Consider the following 19,428-nt stretch of genomic DNA (forward strand, 5'->3'; position numbering starts at 1 on the left):
GTCTGGAACCAGCTTCCAAGAGAAGTGGTGCAGGCTCCTACCCTGGGGGGTTTTCAAGAGGAGGTTAGATGCACATCTTGCTGGGGTCGTTTGAGCCCAGTACTTTTTCCTGCCATGGCAGGGGGTCGGACTAGATGATCTGCTCAGGTCCCTTCCGACCCTAGAAACTATGAAACTATGAAACTATGCTGTACAGTTGGTGTGTCTAGTCCCTAGGCTCAGGCTTATGTGTTTGGAAAACTGGTATCTTGCTTATGTCTTAAACTTTCCGACTTCTTCATGATCTCTGTCAGTGCCATATTGATTTTTTTTCCCCATCTCTCCTCCTTTAACCTTGTTGGCTAACTCCCAGTTCATGCAGAAGTTTTGCTGGTCAGCAGTTGCGCTGCTTTTCTGCACAGACACCAGTAGCATTTTAGATAGGGCAGCCACAGTGCATTTTCACTTCATACAGCTCTGATTCCTTGTGGTAACTTCCTACCACATTCTGTTTATTTTTATCACTTTCCTGCCCTTTTGTTATTGGGAATTTAAAAAATGGGGCCCAAATCACTTCTTATACTAGCTTTAAATTATATGACTCCATGCACATTAGTGGTGTAACAATTCATATACTCTGGGAGATCCAGCTGATGGCCCCCTAGTGGTAGCTGGAAGAATTCTCTAGCTTAATCATTGCTCTGATGTTAGCATACTATTGCTGAGCCCTGAATGCTGGAGACATGAAGGAGGGAGCCTGGTCGTCATTTATCCTTGCAGTTTGGCTAGCACCTGGTAAGTGTGGCTCCAGCTACTTAATGGAAGCATGGCCACCACTGTGAAATAGAATATTTTGGTAGGGTGGTCTGGAGTGGGGTGCCTCCTCTTCACTTTCAGTGCAGGAGCAACAGAAGACTCATAAAATGAGTGGTTTCTTTGATATCTTGGGGAAAGAGTATGTGGTGACAGTTGGAATAAAATTCCCTGGTCATAGTCAGAATATCCCTACATGCATATCTCCCTTTGGCTTTCAGCCTTTTTCTTTCTCTCTTCCTTTTTGAAACCACAGCTACTCATTCACACAATGTGGTATGAGGTGCCGACATGCACAGAACCACCGAGTATAGTCTAGGAGTTGAGAAAGCTTTACAGGAATATTTTCCTTTTAAACAAAGAAAGATGCAAGCACTTCAGAAAGCTCAGTGGAAACAAACAAACAAAAAGCTTTATTAGGGCTTGTGTAATTTCCCTTCAGGTTAACTGGTTCCAGCAGCATATGCTTTGTCTTTCTTGTGAGTCATGGATTTCTAGGTAGAAGAACCTCTGAGTAGGCAATAAAAAGTCACACAATTTTTCCCAGGCATTGAATCTGAGATGACTTTTGTTGATTTAGTGGTTAATCAGAAGCCTTAGTGATCATATCATTATGACCCTGGCCAGTAGAGGTGATACAGTACTGCACTTCTGAATATGTGCATATATTAAACCAGTAGCAGAATGGAAAAATGAATTTACTACTCCAACTCATGAATGTCGGCCTGTATAGCTTAAAGGGCTGCAGTGGCAATCAACAAGATCAACAATGGAGAGCATATGTAATTAAAGAATACCAACTCCATTTATTTTTTGTTAACCAGGAAGGGTATTTGGTAGAAAATTTGGGAACATCTCAGAACCTTTTAAAATTATCATTGGATTTATATTTTCTGTCCAGCACTGGGGTAATTTATTCAATTAGGAATGTACAAACAAAAGAAGGACATGCTATTTTTACAACACTGTCAGGCAATGATGTTTATTCATCTACACCAGTCTCTATCTTGCATGGAGAAAGCTCAAATGAAATTAATCAGGAACATCTTGAGCTACAACATGTAACACATTGCTTCTATTTTGGAACATAGAAAGATAGAAAACGTAATTAGCCACAAGAGACTTGGTAACTGAACTCAGGATTCGGGAGCTAAACACAAGTGATCCAGTATGTCCAGTATCTCTTCCTTCTCCTCCTCCTTAAACTACTATCTTCTTATTTGTTCCTTTCAGTTGTTTTATTCAACAGGATGCTTTGAAACTTGTCTATAACATATGCTAGCCTTCCTAGCTCTGGACTCTTCCACTAGTCACTAGAACAAAAATTGTTTCTATTCCTTGTCACCTGGTATTGTTTAAGATTGAAGGAGATAATAATGATGTGCCTAAGCCAGCCAGATGTACAGTATATTCTCTTCTACAGTTTCCAGTTGTATCCTTTCCTGAGGTGAAATTTGATCAGTAAGGATCTTGTCCTGCAAGTGTCTAATTAAGTGAGCAACCTCACTAGCTTAATGGGAACCATTGATATGCTGAGCATATTCATAATATTCTGCAGAATCAAGACCACACAAGTCTTGTTCAAATCTAAGCAGGCTATCCTAAATCCCTAGCAGCAGGTTTCTCTCTCACAATCTGTGTTTGTAAGTAGGGGAGTACTTACCAATAAGACCATCCATAGGCAGCCCCTTAATCAAATTAAGGCAGCCACTTAATCAAACTCTTAGGTGACATGGCATTTGCTGTATTTGCAGCCATATCCCGTGACATACAGCATAATAATTCAAGATGCTCATCCCAAATATTGGATGACCTGGTGGGGCTCAGACTATTCAGTAGCAGTTTCTTCCCTCTGCTGGGTCTACAAAATTTAAGTGAGTAGTGTAGTGGTAGTTGGACATCATGGTCTGCTTTGTGCTCGCAGTCCTCTGAAGCCTGTTGAGGTGGCACAATTTTTGCAGATGGCTAGGGGCCGAGGGCTGTATTACACAGTTTAAGATTGAAGCAAACATAAATACAACTTCATTGGAATGAGTTATAAAACAATCATAAGGGCTGTGAAATGGGAGCTTTGTTAACAGATAGCAGAATTGCAAAAGGAAGGATAGCTTGGGGCATGAATGATGCTGCTATACTGCTGGTGGGTGCCCAGGTAGCTTGGGAAGGGGCATGATTGGACAGAAAGTTTGAGTTGTCTTGCTGGCTTGAAAGGCATGAAATAGCATAGTCACTGGCACGCAAATGTTATCAGGATTGAGGATACCTTTGCTTGAAGGATAAGCAAACCCTCTTTTGAGACTATTCAACTTTTAGGACCACTTAAGGAGGATAGGTGTGGTCCTGTAGTGCTGGACATCCTGTGTTGCCACAGAAATGGAAGTACTGTTGCTGGCTGCTTGTGCACACTGTGCAAAGAGATCAGCCAGCTCTGTTGATCCTTGGTTGGCTCTATGTGTTGACCTTGTGGGTAGTCACTTTCTCTGGTTTTGGTAAACCTGCCTGCCCCTCCCTGGGTTATTACATGATGTGGTTTGCCAGAAACAGCAGCAACAAAGCTGAAACTGCAACTGAAGAGAGTTGTGGGCACATGTGGACGCAGAGGGAGGAAGCAAGAAAAGGTGGGATTGAACATGGTCACAGGTGTTCTGAGCTCTCCTCAGAGATCCCCCTAAACAACAACAGAAGAGAAAAGCCTACCAAATTCTTTGAATAATTTATCTGTTTTGACTGTATTATTTAGTGTATTTTATTAGGAAATAAACTGTTCTGAAATCCACTATTTACAAGGCCAAACAAACCCAAGTATGTCCTTTAAGCCCTCAGGCTGATCTTTTTCAGCCTAATAAAAGGCCAAGATGCTAGTGAGTAAAATTCTGAAAACCAAAAGAGATTTGGAAGAGGGAATTATAGCCCAGCTCAGCTCAAAGACCAGTTTAGGAAGAAGAAAAGAAAAATTTCATCTGTTAGAATTATAGCACCACCTTGAGCTAAGTGTTAAAATTAAAGGACTTTGCATATCCTGTTTGTTGTTAATGATGCAGTTCTAGCATGTGGTGCCAACACCCAGTCATGTAAAACAGAATCAAGGGGCGTCAGAGAAGCAGCTTTACCAGAGTCTGAGCTGTTAGAGTGCACATGCCCACCACCAGGCCTGGGTCTGCATAGGAGGCAGAGAAAGCAACGTTGCCCTTTCTCCTGGTGACAAACAATGTTTCCAGATTTCAGCTAAGTCAGGCTCTTGGCAGCAAGGAGCCGTTTTCCCCATCACAACAGAGGAAAGATAGTTTAGTGGTTAGAAAAACACTCCCCTGCTGGGCCAGAATTTTCCCTTGTGATTTTGGCAAATCACTCTTGTCTTTCACTACCTCACCAGAAGTGAGGGAGACTTCATGGTTCATTATAATCTTTCTGATCCCTTCTAAACTTTTCCTTTCAAAGACATTAACAACCTCTCTTCCTTTTAGTGGTCTGATGTTTCCCCCAAGCCATTGGCGATGCGTAGGGGGTGCATGCAGGTGCACGTGCACCCCCTGAGTGTGGCAGTGCACCCCCTACAAAAAGGCACTGCCGACACTGCGGGCAGTGCCTGTGGGCAGTTTCTGCTCACCACCCCTCGCCAGACGCCAACACTGACACTTCCGGCAGCGCCTGTGGGTGGTTGCTGACCACTGGTTGGCACTCACCACCCAGCACCTCCCCCCTCGGCTGCCGACAGCGCTGGCAGCATCTGCGGGAGTTCTTCGCTTGCCACTGCCGCGCTCCTGCCGCCAACAGCACTACCATGCCCCCCAGCAGCCGGGGGCACGTGTTATTCATGCCCCAAGCTATCCTTCCTTTTATAATTCTGCTATCTGTTAACCGCTCTTGGTAAGGAAGCTCCCATTTCACAGCCCTTAAGATTGTTTTTAACTCATTCAAATGAAGTTGTATTTATTTTTGCTTCAATCTTAAACTGTGTAATATAGCCCTGGGCCCCTAGCATCTAAATAAAGCTTCCAGTTTGTTTTTAACTGGAGAAATATAAATGTTGTTTTATATGTGATGATGCACCTCGTCCTCTGCTCTCCCCTTTTCAAATTTCTAGATCTACCCATTGGGGAGCTAAAAAAGCCTTGTTTCCAGAACAAAATGGCCTTTGTTCTTCCTGTCCAGGTGCTGTTCCAGAAGCACCACAGCCTACTTAGAGTCAGTGACTTTTCCCAAATACAGTAGCTCAACCATCTTTATTTCAGGCCCTTCTATTGCTGCCCAGTTGCCTGTGCTTTCTGCCTGCTGCGATACTGAAGGCTCAATAGAAATTGCTCTCTGAGATTCCTGCACACACCCTCTTACCCACAATATCAGGCTTCCTAATCTCCTGATGACTCCCCAGTCACTGAACTCATGACTTTTCACAGGTCTTGACACTTCTTTCCCAGAAATCATAAAATCAGCACCTGAAGTGTTGGACAACTTCAGATTTCAGTCAGACTTTGTGCACTTACGTGAAAGGTTTTGTTGCAAAATGAGCGGAAGAATTTCTTGACTTTGTGATGCTCGCAGTCACATACCCAAAGCATGCACTACAGTAGACAAGGTGTGGAGGTGCACGTATATGCTTCAGCCCCTTTCTCTGTGTTGGTACATGAAAAACCTGCTTCTTTGCTGCTCCAGCTAAACTCTTTAGGACTTAGTGCCTTTGTAACAAAACTAGCACAACTCCACTTGCTTGGACAGAAACAATTGCTTTTTAGAATGCTTATGGATGATGAAGACCTTTGCTTCAGTCTTGGTTGGTAATGCATAGAGCAGGCCTGCTGACTGGCAGCTCTCATGACTGGTTAGATCCACTCATTAAATGTACAGTTTTCTAATCTGCCCACCTTCCTGAAGAGTCAGCAACTGGTTTTCAAGAATGAGCCCTAGTTCTTTGTCCCACATATTAGATGAAGTGCTCTTACAAGGGAATCCAAGAGCATGGAGCCTTTTATCCTGTGAAATGCGGGAGCTGGGGGGCCCAGGGAAGCAAGGTCCCACAACCTAAACAGGAACTTCAGCACTGTAGTTAGTGGTTTAGTTTATTCAGTACAAAGCATGGTTTCAGACAAACTGAAATTCCCCAACTGTGGGAATTACAAGGTTTTGAAATATGTTGACTAGTTTTGATTTAAAAAGTTGAAAAATAATTTTGTTTCAGTACAGTCTGAATGAAATGCTCTGATGTTTCTGTTTTAAAACAATGTTTCAATATCAAATATAACTATATTTGATTGATATAAAATGTTTAAGGAAAACTCAAAACTAAAACAAAATAAAATTGGAGGGGGTGGGAGTCATTTAATCAAGGCAGTCAACACTTCCATTTTGGACCCTGAGTGATTTGCGTGGCTGTGGTAATAATGGTCTTCACTTGAAGTTCTTTTTGCAGAAATGGATGCCAGAATGGCAATAGAAAAGTAAAGCGTGAATTGAAGCATGCAGGCGTGTACTGTACCCATAGGGCCAGGCTCAAAACTGTAGATCTAAATACAGGCTAGTCAGAGGTCACCTGCCTATACAAGTGTCAGGCATCTTTCAACTTTGGATTCTCATGATCACCTCCTGTCTTGCAGGTTCTCCTTACTATTACAGTGCTGCAGCCCGTGGAGCAGCACCTCCGGCAGCAACTGCTGCCTATGACCGCCACTGACCCCAGGAGCCCAGAACTCAAGCACTTACTAAACATATCATCCAGGACGACAGCATCTGATTCACCTAGATATAACCATGCAAATCACACTGCAAGGAAGAAAAAGGAAGTATCGAGTAGGAACGTGCTGATTGGAATTTTACTCTTTAAACTGGGTGAACTAATTATTACTATTATTTTTTAAATCAGTGAAATTCTAGTGATGTTAACTGGGTCTCAAACAAAAAAAGAATCAGGAGAAAACAGTTCTGCTGACATTCCATATGGTTCAAAAGGGACAGTAGCTGCATCTTACTGCTGGCTATTAGTCTACTTGCCTCTAGTTCTCTCAGCCATGCCTGGGGAATAGGAACAGTTCTGACCTTCAGCAGTCCACTTTGGGATGTCTCTTTTAATGTGCATTGCAACAGGCTGTGTGATTCAACATGGACTGTCTGGCTTTTGTGGTAAAGATGGATTGGTTTGCTCAATTTACACAGTACCAATGTAAATAACTTGCTTCTTTGTGTTACTATGAGAGTGGCTTAGCATAAACAGCAACATGGTACAAATTATGAACTCAAAATGCATCTGAAAATGTGTTTTGAAATTGGTGCACTGATTCAAAGAATTCAGTAAGCTTTAACCAACTTTGAACCAGGTTAACATTCATTGTGGCTATATTTGGGGCTGATGTTATTTCTATATAAAGCATCATATCGGACAGTCATGTGTGATCATGGTGTGTGATGGCATTGAACATATGAGCAATTGAAAGATGTAGGCAGTTTGTGACATTTTACTGCTAAGTATTTATTTATGTTCATTTGTAATCATAACTAGCACTGAAACAAAATCTCCAGCTTCAAGTTAAACTACACCAGAGAAGGAATTCCTAATTAACACCTGTGTACATCTCAATATATTGCTTGCTGAAACCCAATTATTTCTGTTTTGTAAAGGGGAAGAATCCCAAGGTGATGATTTTTCAAACTGATATCTCAAACAGTGTTCTAGTCATGGCAGCCATGCACACTGAAACATGCAAAGGTTGCTTGACCAAGCAAATTGATGATGAAAGCACACATTTAGGAATACCCATGTATTTAAATGAAGACATTTCTCAAGTTATTCCTTAAACATGGGTGGCTACTATGGATTCAAGCTATTGTAGTCCAGAGTTACGCTGTGCATAAATTTGGCCCCTTAATTCTGTATTTTCTCCTTCTGTCTCAAAGAAAACATATTAATAGAACCAAGTGACATGTTGTTCAATGTTCTCTACTTCCCAGGGCTAATGAATAGAAGAGAGCTTACAAATGACTGGTTAAGCGAGTACCTCACTATCAGCTCCATGACACCATATAAACTGCTCATTTTTTCCTCTAAGCAGTGACTTACTTTAATCATATGCTGATAACAATCAGCAAACTTCCCATCTACACAGAGGGAAAATTAGAGCAAGGCTTTCTTACCGAAGCCAATGGAAAGACTCCCACTGACTCTAATGGGTTTTGAATTTGGTCCACGGCCTTGGACAGTATAATCGTATTTAATGGAAATGGGCCTGATACTACATCCTTACTTACATGGGTGAGCATTTACATGTAAAAATATTTTTCAGACTACTTGTGAGGGAAAGGTTTTCCTGAGGTGAATAAGAGTCATCAGAGCCATAACAGGACGCCGGATGCCTGGGGCAATGGCAGTGCTTGGGACGGGGTGACTTCCAGCTGCTGGCATGACTGTGCAGCTATGGTGACAGCTGTTATTTTTTGGCTCTGGGGGCTGCTGCCTCAGCTGCCCTGCCTTAGTTACACTACTGAGGGTCATGAGTACAGCCCAAACTATGAATAATTCATTACAAACATAATTTTCCATTTTTTTCCAATGTTCTGAGATGAAAACTCTTTAATGACTGTTTCCCTGCAGTATGCCACTGTGCTGCTTATCCTCCATGGATGCTGCCATGTCAAATGGCAGCGAGAGAGCCCATTTTAGAATCTCAAATGGATTTGTCTGTGTGTTCCTTCCAAAACCTTTTCAACCCTGTTTACCTTGCCCTGGTATGAGTCTTAAACACAGGCATTTCTTCCTAGTTTCCAAGGTTAATAAGGCAAGTCCTTTAAAGGTGTCAACCTAAATCCCAGCAATTTTAATGGGAAATAGACACCTAAATACCCTTGACTCTCTTGGTCATAGTTTCTAACTGAAACTGTCTTCCTGACCAAAAATTCAGTCTAGTAAGCTCCTAAAAGGCCTCAGGTAAGAATGTAAATTACTTTTCCCTTTTGATGAGTAGTAATGGATAAATGTATTTTGGTTTAAACAAGTACAAAACTGTAAGTACAACTCATTCATCTAACCAACTGCTGGGCTTCTCTCTGGGGCCAGTTTTTCTAGCATCATCTGAGGCACCCTACATTCAGGGCATGTCAACATGTGCATTTACATCAGCTTAAATTTACTGCACAGTAAGTGGGAATAGACCAGCATCTACACGTGCAGGTACTGAAATACAGTAATGCTGTGTGTGGACTGACTTGAAACTAAAATTAGTCCCAAGTCAGTCCACACACACAGTGTTACTGCTCAGTAAGGTGTCTATACATGCATTACTGCACAGTAACTAATAAGGTGTAAATATGATACTTGCATGATGCAGGTATCAAATTTACACTCAAGTCAGTTTAAGTCTCCATATTTACTGCACAGTATGGGCATGCACGTGTAGACATGTGCCCGTGCTGTGCAGTAATTCTGGTTACTACACAGTAAATGTGCATGTGTAGACATGTCCTCAGAGTACCTTTTGCTCTTTAGCAGTGGAGCTGCAAAGAGTATGTTTATCTCCTTTTGTATAAGGTTATTCAGAAGCTCCACAAAGTTTCCTAGAATGAAGTGTGTTCATATGGCTGCATAGACCTTTTCCAGTGGCTCTTTGGAAACGGAAGATATTCCATATTTCAGCTGCAAAGAAAAAACTATATTTCTCCTAATATGTAGTTGCAAAGTGTCATGGAGGGGCTGATTGTGGCTTCATGATTAAGGTGGAGTTGAGTTATACAAGTGTAAGTGGAGAGGATTCATATGACTAAACTGGAACCTTAGAGCATTTGTTTATGTCTTTACAATAAGCACAGTACTTATGACCAGCTGCTGCTCTTGTGAGACAATTCTTGAAGTAATTATGCATGAAAGATGAAATGGACCTCGAGGCAGAGGATCAGCCGAGCCCTGGTAATCTCCAACAAGCTGTATGTTAGACCCCTTAGGCCTAGGGCTGGCATTCCATGCTGGGCAGGATTTTGCTAACTGCATGCACTATCCAGACGATACCTGATTTATTTAGTTCATCAGTATAAGGTTGCCTTGTAATGTTTACGCTACCTTTCATAATACTAAGGAGAGTCAACATTAGGCGCCTGGACATTTGGCATCAGCTCTTGTTAGTATGTGTAGAATACAAATCATAGCCTGTAAATTTCATCCTATGGATGGACATCAGTTTCAATAATAAACCCAGACATTTGGGGTCAAGCCCTGCTTGCCTTAGTCATAGGAGCAGACCATTTAAAAGCAGTGGGACTGCCTCCCTTGAGTAAAGCAAGCAAAATTTGACTCATGATCTATGATCAAGCTTCCTGAAGAAATAAAATGCTTTCAACATCAGTTTTTGTTCATTCAAGAACAGTGGGGGTGGGAAGGGTAGAACCATCCTAGAGATTTTGACACCCAGGTCCCCTTCATTTTCATGGGAAATCCCATCCCTTAAGCTGTGAAAATCACACCTTGATAGGAAATGATTTTCTGGGGATCACAAAAAGTTTCCTTTTGTCATTTTCTTCCCACATGCAGGGATGGAGCAGGTCTTCTCTTTTTGTGGGTGTGAATTTTTTTGGATCATTTCTTACTCTTTGCTGAGTACTCTGTTCTTATATCCCCTGCCTGAATGAACTACTGTTCACCAGCATGGGTTTGCTGGGCAGCAGCTGAAACCAGATAAATCACTTGCCTTGCTTTGCATCAGTCAGGAATTAATTAACAAAAGATAAACCCAAGGGTGCATGATATATGCATGTGCATATACTGTGCTGCATGTCGCACACACGTTTCCTCACACACACACATATATTTCATCCTCATTATAACCCAATGCCTGTGTAACAAAAGTCACTGTAATGAATTTTACCATGTGATTAATGATCGGGCTCCGGAAGAGACTTTTGAATTCCAGTAGAAATTTGAGGTGCCTCATGAACAGACTGGACTGTGACCAGGGGAGACTGCAAGAAAACAGAGCAGCCTCCTGTTTTGCAGCTGAGAGCACAACCCACTCATTTTGCAACTCTGCTAGATGTATCCATTCATTTTGATATGCAGCTGTTTGGTTTTTTTAACTACACATTGGTTTAAAAAATATATGGATAAGCTGGTCAGGTGGTGTGAGTTGGCTTAGTCACACTGACATCATCCCAGTGGGAGAGCCTGGAAATGTGTTTGTTGGGGATCTGAGCATAGTTTGAGTACCGTATTTTTCCTTAAGAATTGAAATGAGCCCACCTTTTCAGACGGCAGTTTCATGAGGCTTTATGGGCAGCATGACCCTACTGAATACTGCATCCTCTCTGGATGTTTCATTGTGTAGTTATGTAGGCCCTGCTGATTATTCAGGTGCCACTCCTGCTATCTTCTCTGCACGTATGTCATACTGATGGGTAAATCTCAAAAGGTTTGGATGTTTGGCTCTGTTTTGATAAGCACTAAAAGTGTGGATGCTTATCTGGAGCTTATCCAGTTCTTTTGAGGTTTCACCCATCCATCCTTCCCTCTTTCTTTTTCACCATCCCACCTTCCATGCTCACCATCATCCTACTCAGATTTCTGTTTCTCCTCAACAGGCCCCAGTGAAGTCAGCTGCCCTCCACAAAGGCTTTCTTATATACAGGCACACAGTGGGTGCATCTACACAAGACTCTTACTGCACAGTAGCCTAATAATGCTGCGCAACAGCGTGCCAATCAAAAACCGTGCTAATAAGCTACTGCACAGTGTTATTACGCTACTGTGCAGTAACTGCCACAAAAAACACGTGCTGGCACTACTGCACAGTAAATGTAGTTACTGTGCATTCAGTTAGTACTTCATTAAGGAAGTACTAAACTAAATGTGCAGTAACTATGGTGCATTAATAAACATGTAGACATGCCCAGTGAAGCTCACTTTTTCCAAGGTATGCCACACGCTTTGGAACATCCCTAAGCTTGAAAATCCTTAAAACACATAAACTAGGAAGGGGCAGCCTAGCAAATGAGCAGACACTGCCAGGCCTCTAGGATCTGGGAGCCTCTTTGACAAGTTCTAGAGGAGGGTCTAGTTTTTGAAAATGAGTCAGTTGTGGTAGCATGTTGTGAGAACAGGAAACAAGAATGCCTTAGAGCTAATGGATGGGCTGATGGTTGTAATGAAGGCTGTTATGTGATGCAGAGGATCAGACCATAGCATTTCTGGGAGTTGCACAGAGGAAAAGGTACCCTGCTCAGTGTGAGAGAGATGGAGTTAGGGACTGGAAGAGGGCTCCTTTGTCTGAATGGCTTGAGTTGATGCATAATTTTCCTAAATGAGTTCATGGATCACAATGCAACCCAAATACACAATGGATAGAGTGGGTCAAATCCTGGTTTCAGTTGCATGATTGACTGGGGACTGAGAGTAGACTGTACGTCCATATTCATTTTAATCCAGCAGTGACTAGTATACCAGAGCCTTTTAGGTACCACACCTCTGTCTAAATCAGGCTCCTAATGTTGCAGTAACTTGTTTGGTCATTATATTCCAAAACATATTTAGGTTTTATACTTTCTCAGCTCCACTTCAGGAGGAATTTGGTGTATACAGTATCTATACTGATAGGCATAAGAACCAAAATCTGAATGGGAAAATGCTGCTCCAAGGTCAAATCAACAAACAAAATGAGACAAAGCCCAAATGAAGAAAAGTATGGAGGAGATTCTAGCAGAATATAACCATCTATGGGGTATTAAAATAGATACATGGAGAGAAAAATAGAGGACAATGAATTCTCTTAGTGTTAATTTCAAGAAGTTCAACTCAGTCATGTCTTAAGATCTCTGACTAGCAAGCTGTATATGTTTCAGGACCCTGGTATTAGCTTCACTGCACCGTAGTCACCCAGGAAAAACAGGCTGCTTCAAAGAACAGCCCAGCTTCCAAGATGTCATGCACACAGGAAATTGAGGAAGGCAGGTTGGGCAGGTTCAGTTAAATACTTAGGGCTGGTCCTGGATACTCTCACTTGGATATTACTAGCATGAGATGACTCATGGTATGAAATCATGGTGCTATTGAAACCAACAGGAATTTTACCATCAACTTCACTAATTTTTTTATTTTCCCCATCAGCTTCTAGACAGCTGCTCATTTGACTTATTTGTGTATGGGTAATAATGTGCACAGTAAGGTTCTTCATTTGCTGAACCATTGCCCTGAATGGATGGGAACTACTGTAACAAAAAAATCCTTGTGCAAACTAGACACTGGGTGCATGTACATGTGCAATTTAATGAGCATTAAAACCTATTCTACTGTACATTAAAGTGGTGTGTAAAAACCATGCTAATACACAAATGCACAGTAGAATAGGCTACTGCACATTGTCACCTAAAAATGCACACTTGCACTACTGTGCATTAGTGTAGTCTAATGCACATTTATTTAGTAACTCATATTGGAGGTACTAAATTTAATGAGCATTAGGAAAAGCACATTAATGCATGTGTAGATGTGCCCACTGTATTGCATTTTTAAAGGTCCTTAAGCATCTAACTCCATAGATTTTTATGAGAATCAGGTACCTAATTTTTGAGACATCTGGCTTCGATTCCTTGTGCTCAGAATCAGGCCATTGTGATATGAGCCTTTGGGATATACTGAATATAAATTTTTAAAGGAAATACAGATGTCCTTATCCCTTATAATCTCACCAGGTTAGCTACAAAATCTTAGCCTGCTTTTAAAAAACCTAATACTTTCCAGTGGTTTGCTTCAAGAGGTGAATGAGCATGAAAGTTGCTGTCAAACCAGGCTCTGGAGGGATGATGGTCAGAGTATGTGTTTTACTTAGAGACTCCTGGGTGGTGGGGCTGTGCTCTGATCTATACTAGGATTATAGCTGCCAGGCACAAAGCTCCACTGTTTCAGTTATTGTGCTTAATAAGCAAAATAAGGAAACATAAAAAATGAAGCCAGCCACCTGAAAAATGTTTAGGCACTGAAAATAAATTTTCTGGGGGATTAGTGGGTTTTTAATAGTAAAGTTCAGATTGTGGTGCATATTATTCCCTCACTTTGTAAGTGTGAGCCCTCTTCATGCTATTTAGGGAGAAACAGATTCAGTCCAGTTTGTTCATTTCAGTGGCTCCTGGTTGTGGAGACCTCTTTGCTCTGAAACTGTCAAACCTTCTGCCATAGGCCTAGTTTTAGCTGAAAACACCATTTTAAAATTGATATTTTTTGGCTAGAGTTTTGATTTACCCACAGTTCGTTTTCCTTGGGAGTAGGACAAAAAGGAAGCCATGGACTAGACCATCTTAATTTCAAGCATGAACATTTATAGTTTCATTGAAACCTGTGTCTCATTACAGAGCTATCTTGGTGAATTGGCTGCCAGGTCTTAGCATCCAACTCAGCCTAGCTCAAGTGTTAGCCTTCCTCGAGTTGCCCTGTCATCACTGATGCTGTACTTCCTCATGTGCATTGCTCGGACTTCTGCTCTGAGTGCTGCAGCAAGCAGAGTAATTCAGTTATTCTTTCTCAGTGAAAATCTTGTCTATCCTTGTGGACCCACAGGGGAATTGTGGGAAAGTGCTGGCCGACTATCAGCAAATGAATAAATATACCTCCTGCAAAGTAGGTATATTTTGTGCAACACGGTTCATAAATGGCACTTGGGAATTTAGCCTGGAGCACCAGGATGCTGGAATTGGTGTGACTGCGAAGCATCACTGCATGAGAGGGTTCTGCATGTGGGCAAGAGAGCTGAGAGAGACAGGCCCTGAGTAAAAGGCTGAGGTTGCTCTGTTGTGAAGACGAGCACTATTTATGTTATTTAGGGGGCAAAACATTCTAGGCAATCCATACATAACTAACTGCTGTAACTCATTGTATAAACCAGTGATTCTCAACCAGAGTGCTGCCTGGTTGTTAGGAAATTCAAATCCTGTTTGCGTTTCCAATTCAGACAGGAATTCGTAGTGTTGAAATATTCAGAGCTCTTGTGATCTTTCTGAGTTCTGTGCAACAGAAAAGTTGCTCCATTATTTTTTCTTAGGCAAAAAACAAATAAAAGCTAAGAGCTGGCTTTTTCCAAGGGGTGTCTTAAGTTTAATGAGAGGTGCCTTGAGTCTAAAAAGTTGAGAAACATTGGTTTAGCCAGAAAACTCCATATTCATTAAAAATGTAGCACAAGAAATTAAAATTGAAAGGATTGAAACCATTGGGTATCACTTTGCTGTTGTAGTCAGTGCAAGGCGACATGCCAACACCTAATGAAATACACCATCAAAAACTTGCTTGATTCCAGAAATACTCACACTTTAATCCTTGCTGTCTTACTTGTTGGCTCTCACTGTGATCTTTGCTTACTAATCCTCCGAAAATCCAAATGCACACAAAGTGCTTCAGAATAAGAGTCAAAGGGAAGGTGTTTTTCAGGACACCTTTATGGATAGTGGACAGTGTGTGTGTGTGTGTGTGTGTGTGTGTGTGTGTGTGTGTGGGTGGGTGGGTGTGTGCGCGCATGCGCAAGTGTACATGTGCAGGCATGCTTTTGTCTACAATCCATGTATCTTCACATTCATCACACCAGGCCTGATTCAACGCCTGTTGAAATCAGTGGAAATCTTTTCACTGACCACAATGGGTATTATATTAAGCCCTGTGTCTCCAGATTTTTCCACTCTGCCTTGTAAAACGAAACAGGAAAATGGCCAATGGGCATTTAAACCTTTCTTTTGCTCTGCTCAGCCTTGTATTGGAAGAAACTCTGTCCTGGTTTTTCACTTTCTAGTGGCCTTTGTACATTCTGAAATTACACAATGCGTTACATTGCAAATGGAATTCCTTTCCAAGAAAAACACAGTATTTTTTTTTCTTAGAGGCAGACTACTTTGTATTAGGGACTTCCAGCATCAAAGAAATACATATCTATTGTATCCACCAAAGTCTGTGATGCCTGCATTTGAAGCTTACTTGTAAAAAAAGAGAAAAAGAAAAAGAAAAAAACCCATACAAACAAAAAAAACACAACTTACAAAAAACCCATAAAAATAACAGTTGAATTGCCTTTGAAAGTAGGAGATAAGTCTGTCTCCACACAGATGAAAAAAATGCTTCTTAAAATGTGTACGTTTTGTATTCTTTTTTTCTAGTAGGAAAAGAACTGACTTGAAATCTTGGTGTTTTTTCCTTAGTGCTGTGTGTTGCTTTTGTGTGTTATAATATTTGAATGTAATTACAGCAGTGCCAATTTGCCAAAGATGTCGAACATATTTTTTGGTTTTTGTTTTGGGTTTTATTTTGGGGAACTGGGAGGGAGGTGGGATGGGAAGGGGGGGAATGAGGTCTGAGGTAAGAGGGAAGGGCATTTTTGAGTTTTGTTTTTTCATTTGTTTTGTTTTTCTGATTATTTTTCTTGTTGATACTGGAATTTGTGATTTTATTCTAAGTTAAATGGTTGACCGCAAAACTTTTTTTTAGATTAGTTGAAGAAACATGCAATAAGATTGGCGTAGTTTCAATATCTGTGTGTCTTTTCATGAGAGTGACTGTTACTTGTGGACATTTGATTTTATGTAACCTTTATGTGAGATAATTATTTGTAAATATTTACCATAATTTTATTGGTTCCTAAAATAAAAGTAATTTTTTAAGTTCAAAGAATCTGGTTTTACTTTTGTTTTAAACTTGGCTTTAGGAGCACTTGAAACAATCTCACGCTGCCTATCCCCAATTATGTAGGTTCATATTTTGATACTTTAGTTCATAGTGCTTGAAATCCTGACCTCTGAAATCCAGACCCAGTGATCTTCAATATTGGTTCATTTCTGATATCAGCTGGTTTCAATGAGTCTCCTCAGACACAATTCAGGTCAGCAGGATGCTAAGTGCTCAAGCCATAATCCAACAAAGCCCCTGCTTATCTTCAAGCACGTAAGTAATCTCATTTAGCCCTATCGATGGAATCCTGATTTTACTGAAGCTAAAGTCATAGCTCCAGAAGTGCTACAAGTGGAATAAGGTGAGGCACTTTATTTAGTGTATGCGGTTTCAGTATGTTGTTTCAGCCAATTTAATGCAATGTCATCACCAGTGTGAAGAGATTGAAGGCCAATGGGTAGCATTGTAAATGGACACAAGTCAACAATATGGGACATGGTTTGCACTTGTTCATAACAGCATTTGTTGTCATTGCAAAGACCTCACTGGTATAGATTTGAGGCACGGTGACCCTGTCCAGTCTGATAATGGTTGAGAAGTGCCCAATAACAGCGTGGCCAGTTAAATCCTGGTTGACTGACTGTAGGGTCAGAGACGATGTGGTGATTGATTGGTGCTTGTGCTGACCATTTTTCATGCCAATGAATAAAAAATGAAAAGTCAAAGGGTTTTGAAAGGGTGGACCACATTGGGCATCTTGAGGGGAGCCGAGCTATTAGTGTTTGGAAGATGTCCCAGCATACTGGCAGTGTAGGATTATCCTGGTGTCTTACTATCAAGTTTACTTCAGCATTTGTGCAGCAGAGGTGAGGGGGAGCAATGCTACTGAGTAACCAGGACAGTGGAGTGGGGCACAATGTGCCTGATACAAGATGCATTGTAGCATGCAGTTGGGTGTCAGCTAGTTTGCTGTGCAGTGATGCTGAACAATCCCATACAAGGGCACAGTATTCTGCAGCTGAATAACACAGTGCGAGAGCAGATGAACCTAGTGTGGAGACATTGGCACCCCAAGTGGAGCCTGCATGTTTGGCAAATAGATTATTTCTCCTTAAAGCAGTTTTCTGGCAATGTGATTTATAGGTTAAAGTCCAGTCAAGGGTGACTCCAAGATAAACTTGGTGGGTTTTGAATTTGAGAAGCTGACCATTTGAAGTGATAGATAGTGAGCTCACAATTAGCTCTGGTATTATGCAGATGGAAAACACTTGAGACAGTCTTTGAGATATTTGGTTTGAGGCACTATGGCAGTATTCTGACATCAATCTCATGTCTCCATCAAGTGTGAGTTTCATGCTTGAAAAGTCACAAGCTTGGGTGGCAAAGCCACTGTCATCAGTGTAAGCACATTTTTGTGACCCAGTCACAGGCAAGTCATTAATGTACAGTTTAAAAGGGAAGGCACCAGTACTGATCCCTGAGGAAAGTCACTGGTTTGATGTCTCCAAGAGCTACTTTGGTTGGCCAGGTGGACTCTAAAGCATCAACCATGTAGTAATAGTTCAACTAGATGAGTGGCCCAATGTGGCAGAATTCCTGATATTTTTGCCAGAAGACTAGTATCCCAGACAGTATCATATGCTGCTGTTAAGTCAAGAAAGACAACATCAGTCTTCAGGTTTTTCTGAAAGCCATTTTCAGTGAAGGTGGTTGAGGTTAGAACTTGATTACAAGTGCTCTGGCCATGGCAGAATCGTGCTTAGTCTGGGCGTAGAGCAGAATCAATTACTAGAGAATTAAGTTGCAGAACCAGTCTCCCAAGTTTCTTGTAGCAGACACTCAGGAGGGAGATTGGTTGGTAACATGCTGCTGATTGTGAATCTTTGCCAGGCTTGGGTAGACCAATGATTTTTGCTCAGCACCAAGCTGATGGAATTCGTCCTTCATGCATAATGTAGCTGAAGAAGAGAAGCCAGTTATGAGCTCATGGACCAAGATGTTTCAGAAACTGGGTGCATGTTGTCATAGCCAGTTGCAGTGCTAGATTTTAATTTGCACAGCAGAGTTGAGTTCTGTTGGTAAAAAGGTTTGTGGAGGATCTAGGTTTTGATGGCTTGGGGGTGTGCACCTGCTGCTTCTGTGCTGTCAGTAAAAAATTGTCTTAGAGCCCTTGCTATTTGTGCTATGGGGTGTGCTTGCCCTTTCATAATGCCAGATGGTCACTCTGTACCTTCCTTCCATAGGGTGTGGCACATGGCTGCACTGGATAGTAACACAGCAGGGTGGGAAAAGTGACCCTCAGAGCCAGAAAGCTCTCCTGGATCTCCCCACTCCACCCATCACCACTGCTAGTGTCACTCCAGGAGAAGAGCTAGACTCCAGCCATTTTGACCCCTACTGCTCACTCCCTTTACAGGAGTTATTGTAGACACGTTGCACCTCCCTGGCCTGCTATGTGACCCAAGGGCCAAGCTTGATTGTGATTTATTCTGAGGTTTACAATGCGGGTAACTTTCCATAAAGCCCCACTGGCAGCTGCTCTATACACCATCATTATCTATTATTATATTAAAAATGTTATTAAACAAGGTCTATAGTTAATGAAGGATTAATTATTTATTCTCATTGAATTATGTATTAATATTTAAATCTGACTGCAGTATAGGAAATGGGAGTTCAGCTGTCACTGTGAACAAACTTGTAATTTGCCTTTTTTCACATTCAGGCAACAGTACCTGTGTTTGTCTTATGTGAGCAAACACATAGCATAGGCTAGTCACACCCCACCTGGTGCCTTTAATGCCCAGGCAGATTCCATCTCAGTTGATCCCAACTTTATACAAATATACACAGATCTTCCCACTGTAGCTTTAATTTGTGGATGCTAGGGCATGCTGTGCATTACTGATATTTCATTTTTTTTTCTGTGAAGATCCAGTTGGTTTTTTAAAATGCATTTTTGGATCAGATTCACACACCTTAGATAAGTATAGTCAAAAAACCCGAGACTGAACTGACTGAATCTTTTCAGG

General features: G+C 41.4%; 1 protein-coding gene across 1 annotated transcript in view; it reads left to right on the top strand.

The window, feature by feature from the left end:
• Positions 1-8,949, top strand: part of PAX5 (paired box 5) — a 266,844-nt gene extending 257,895 nt beyond the window's left edge. Inside the window, exon 10 of the mRNA XM_019555429.1 lies at positions 6,384-8,949. Within this exon, the coding sequence (XP_019410974.1) occupies positions 6,384-6,460 (77 nt within the window). The 3' untranslated portion in view covers positions 6,461-8,949. The remainder of the gene's footprint in view (positions 1-6,383) is intronic.
• Positions 8,950-19,428: the final 10,479 nt, after the last annotated feature.

This window comes from Crocodylus porosus, unplaced genomic scaffold (assembly GCF_001723895.1).
Source record: "Crocodylus porosus isolate Cpor-Errol unplaced genomic scaffold, CroPor_comp1, whole genome shotgun sequence".
NCBI classification, from domain to species: Eukaryota; Metazoa; Chordata; order Crocodylia; family Crocodylidae; genus Crocodylus; species Crocodylus porosus.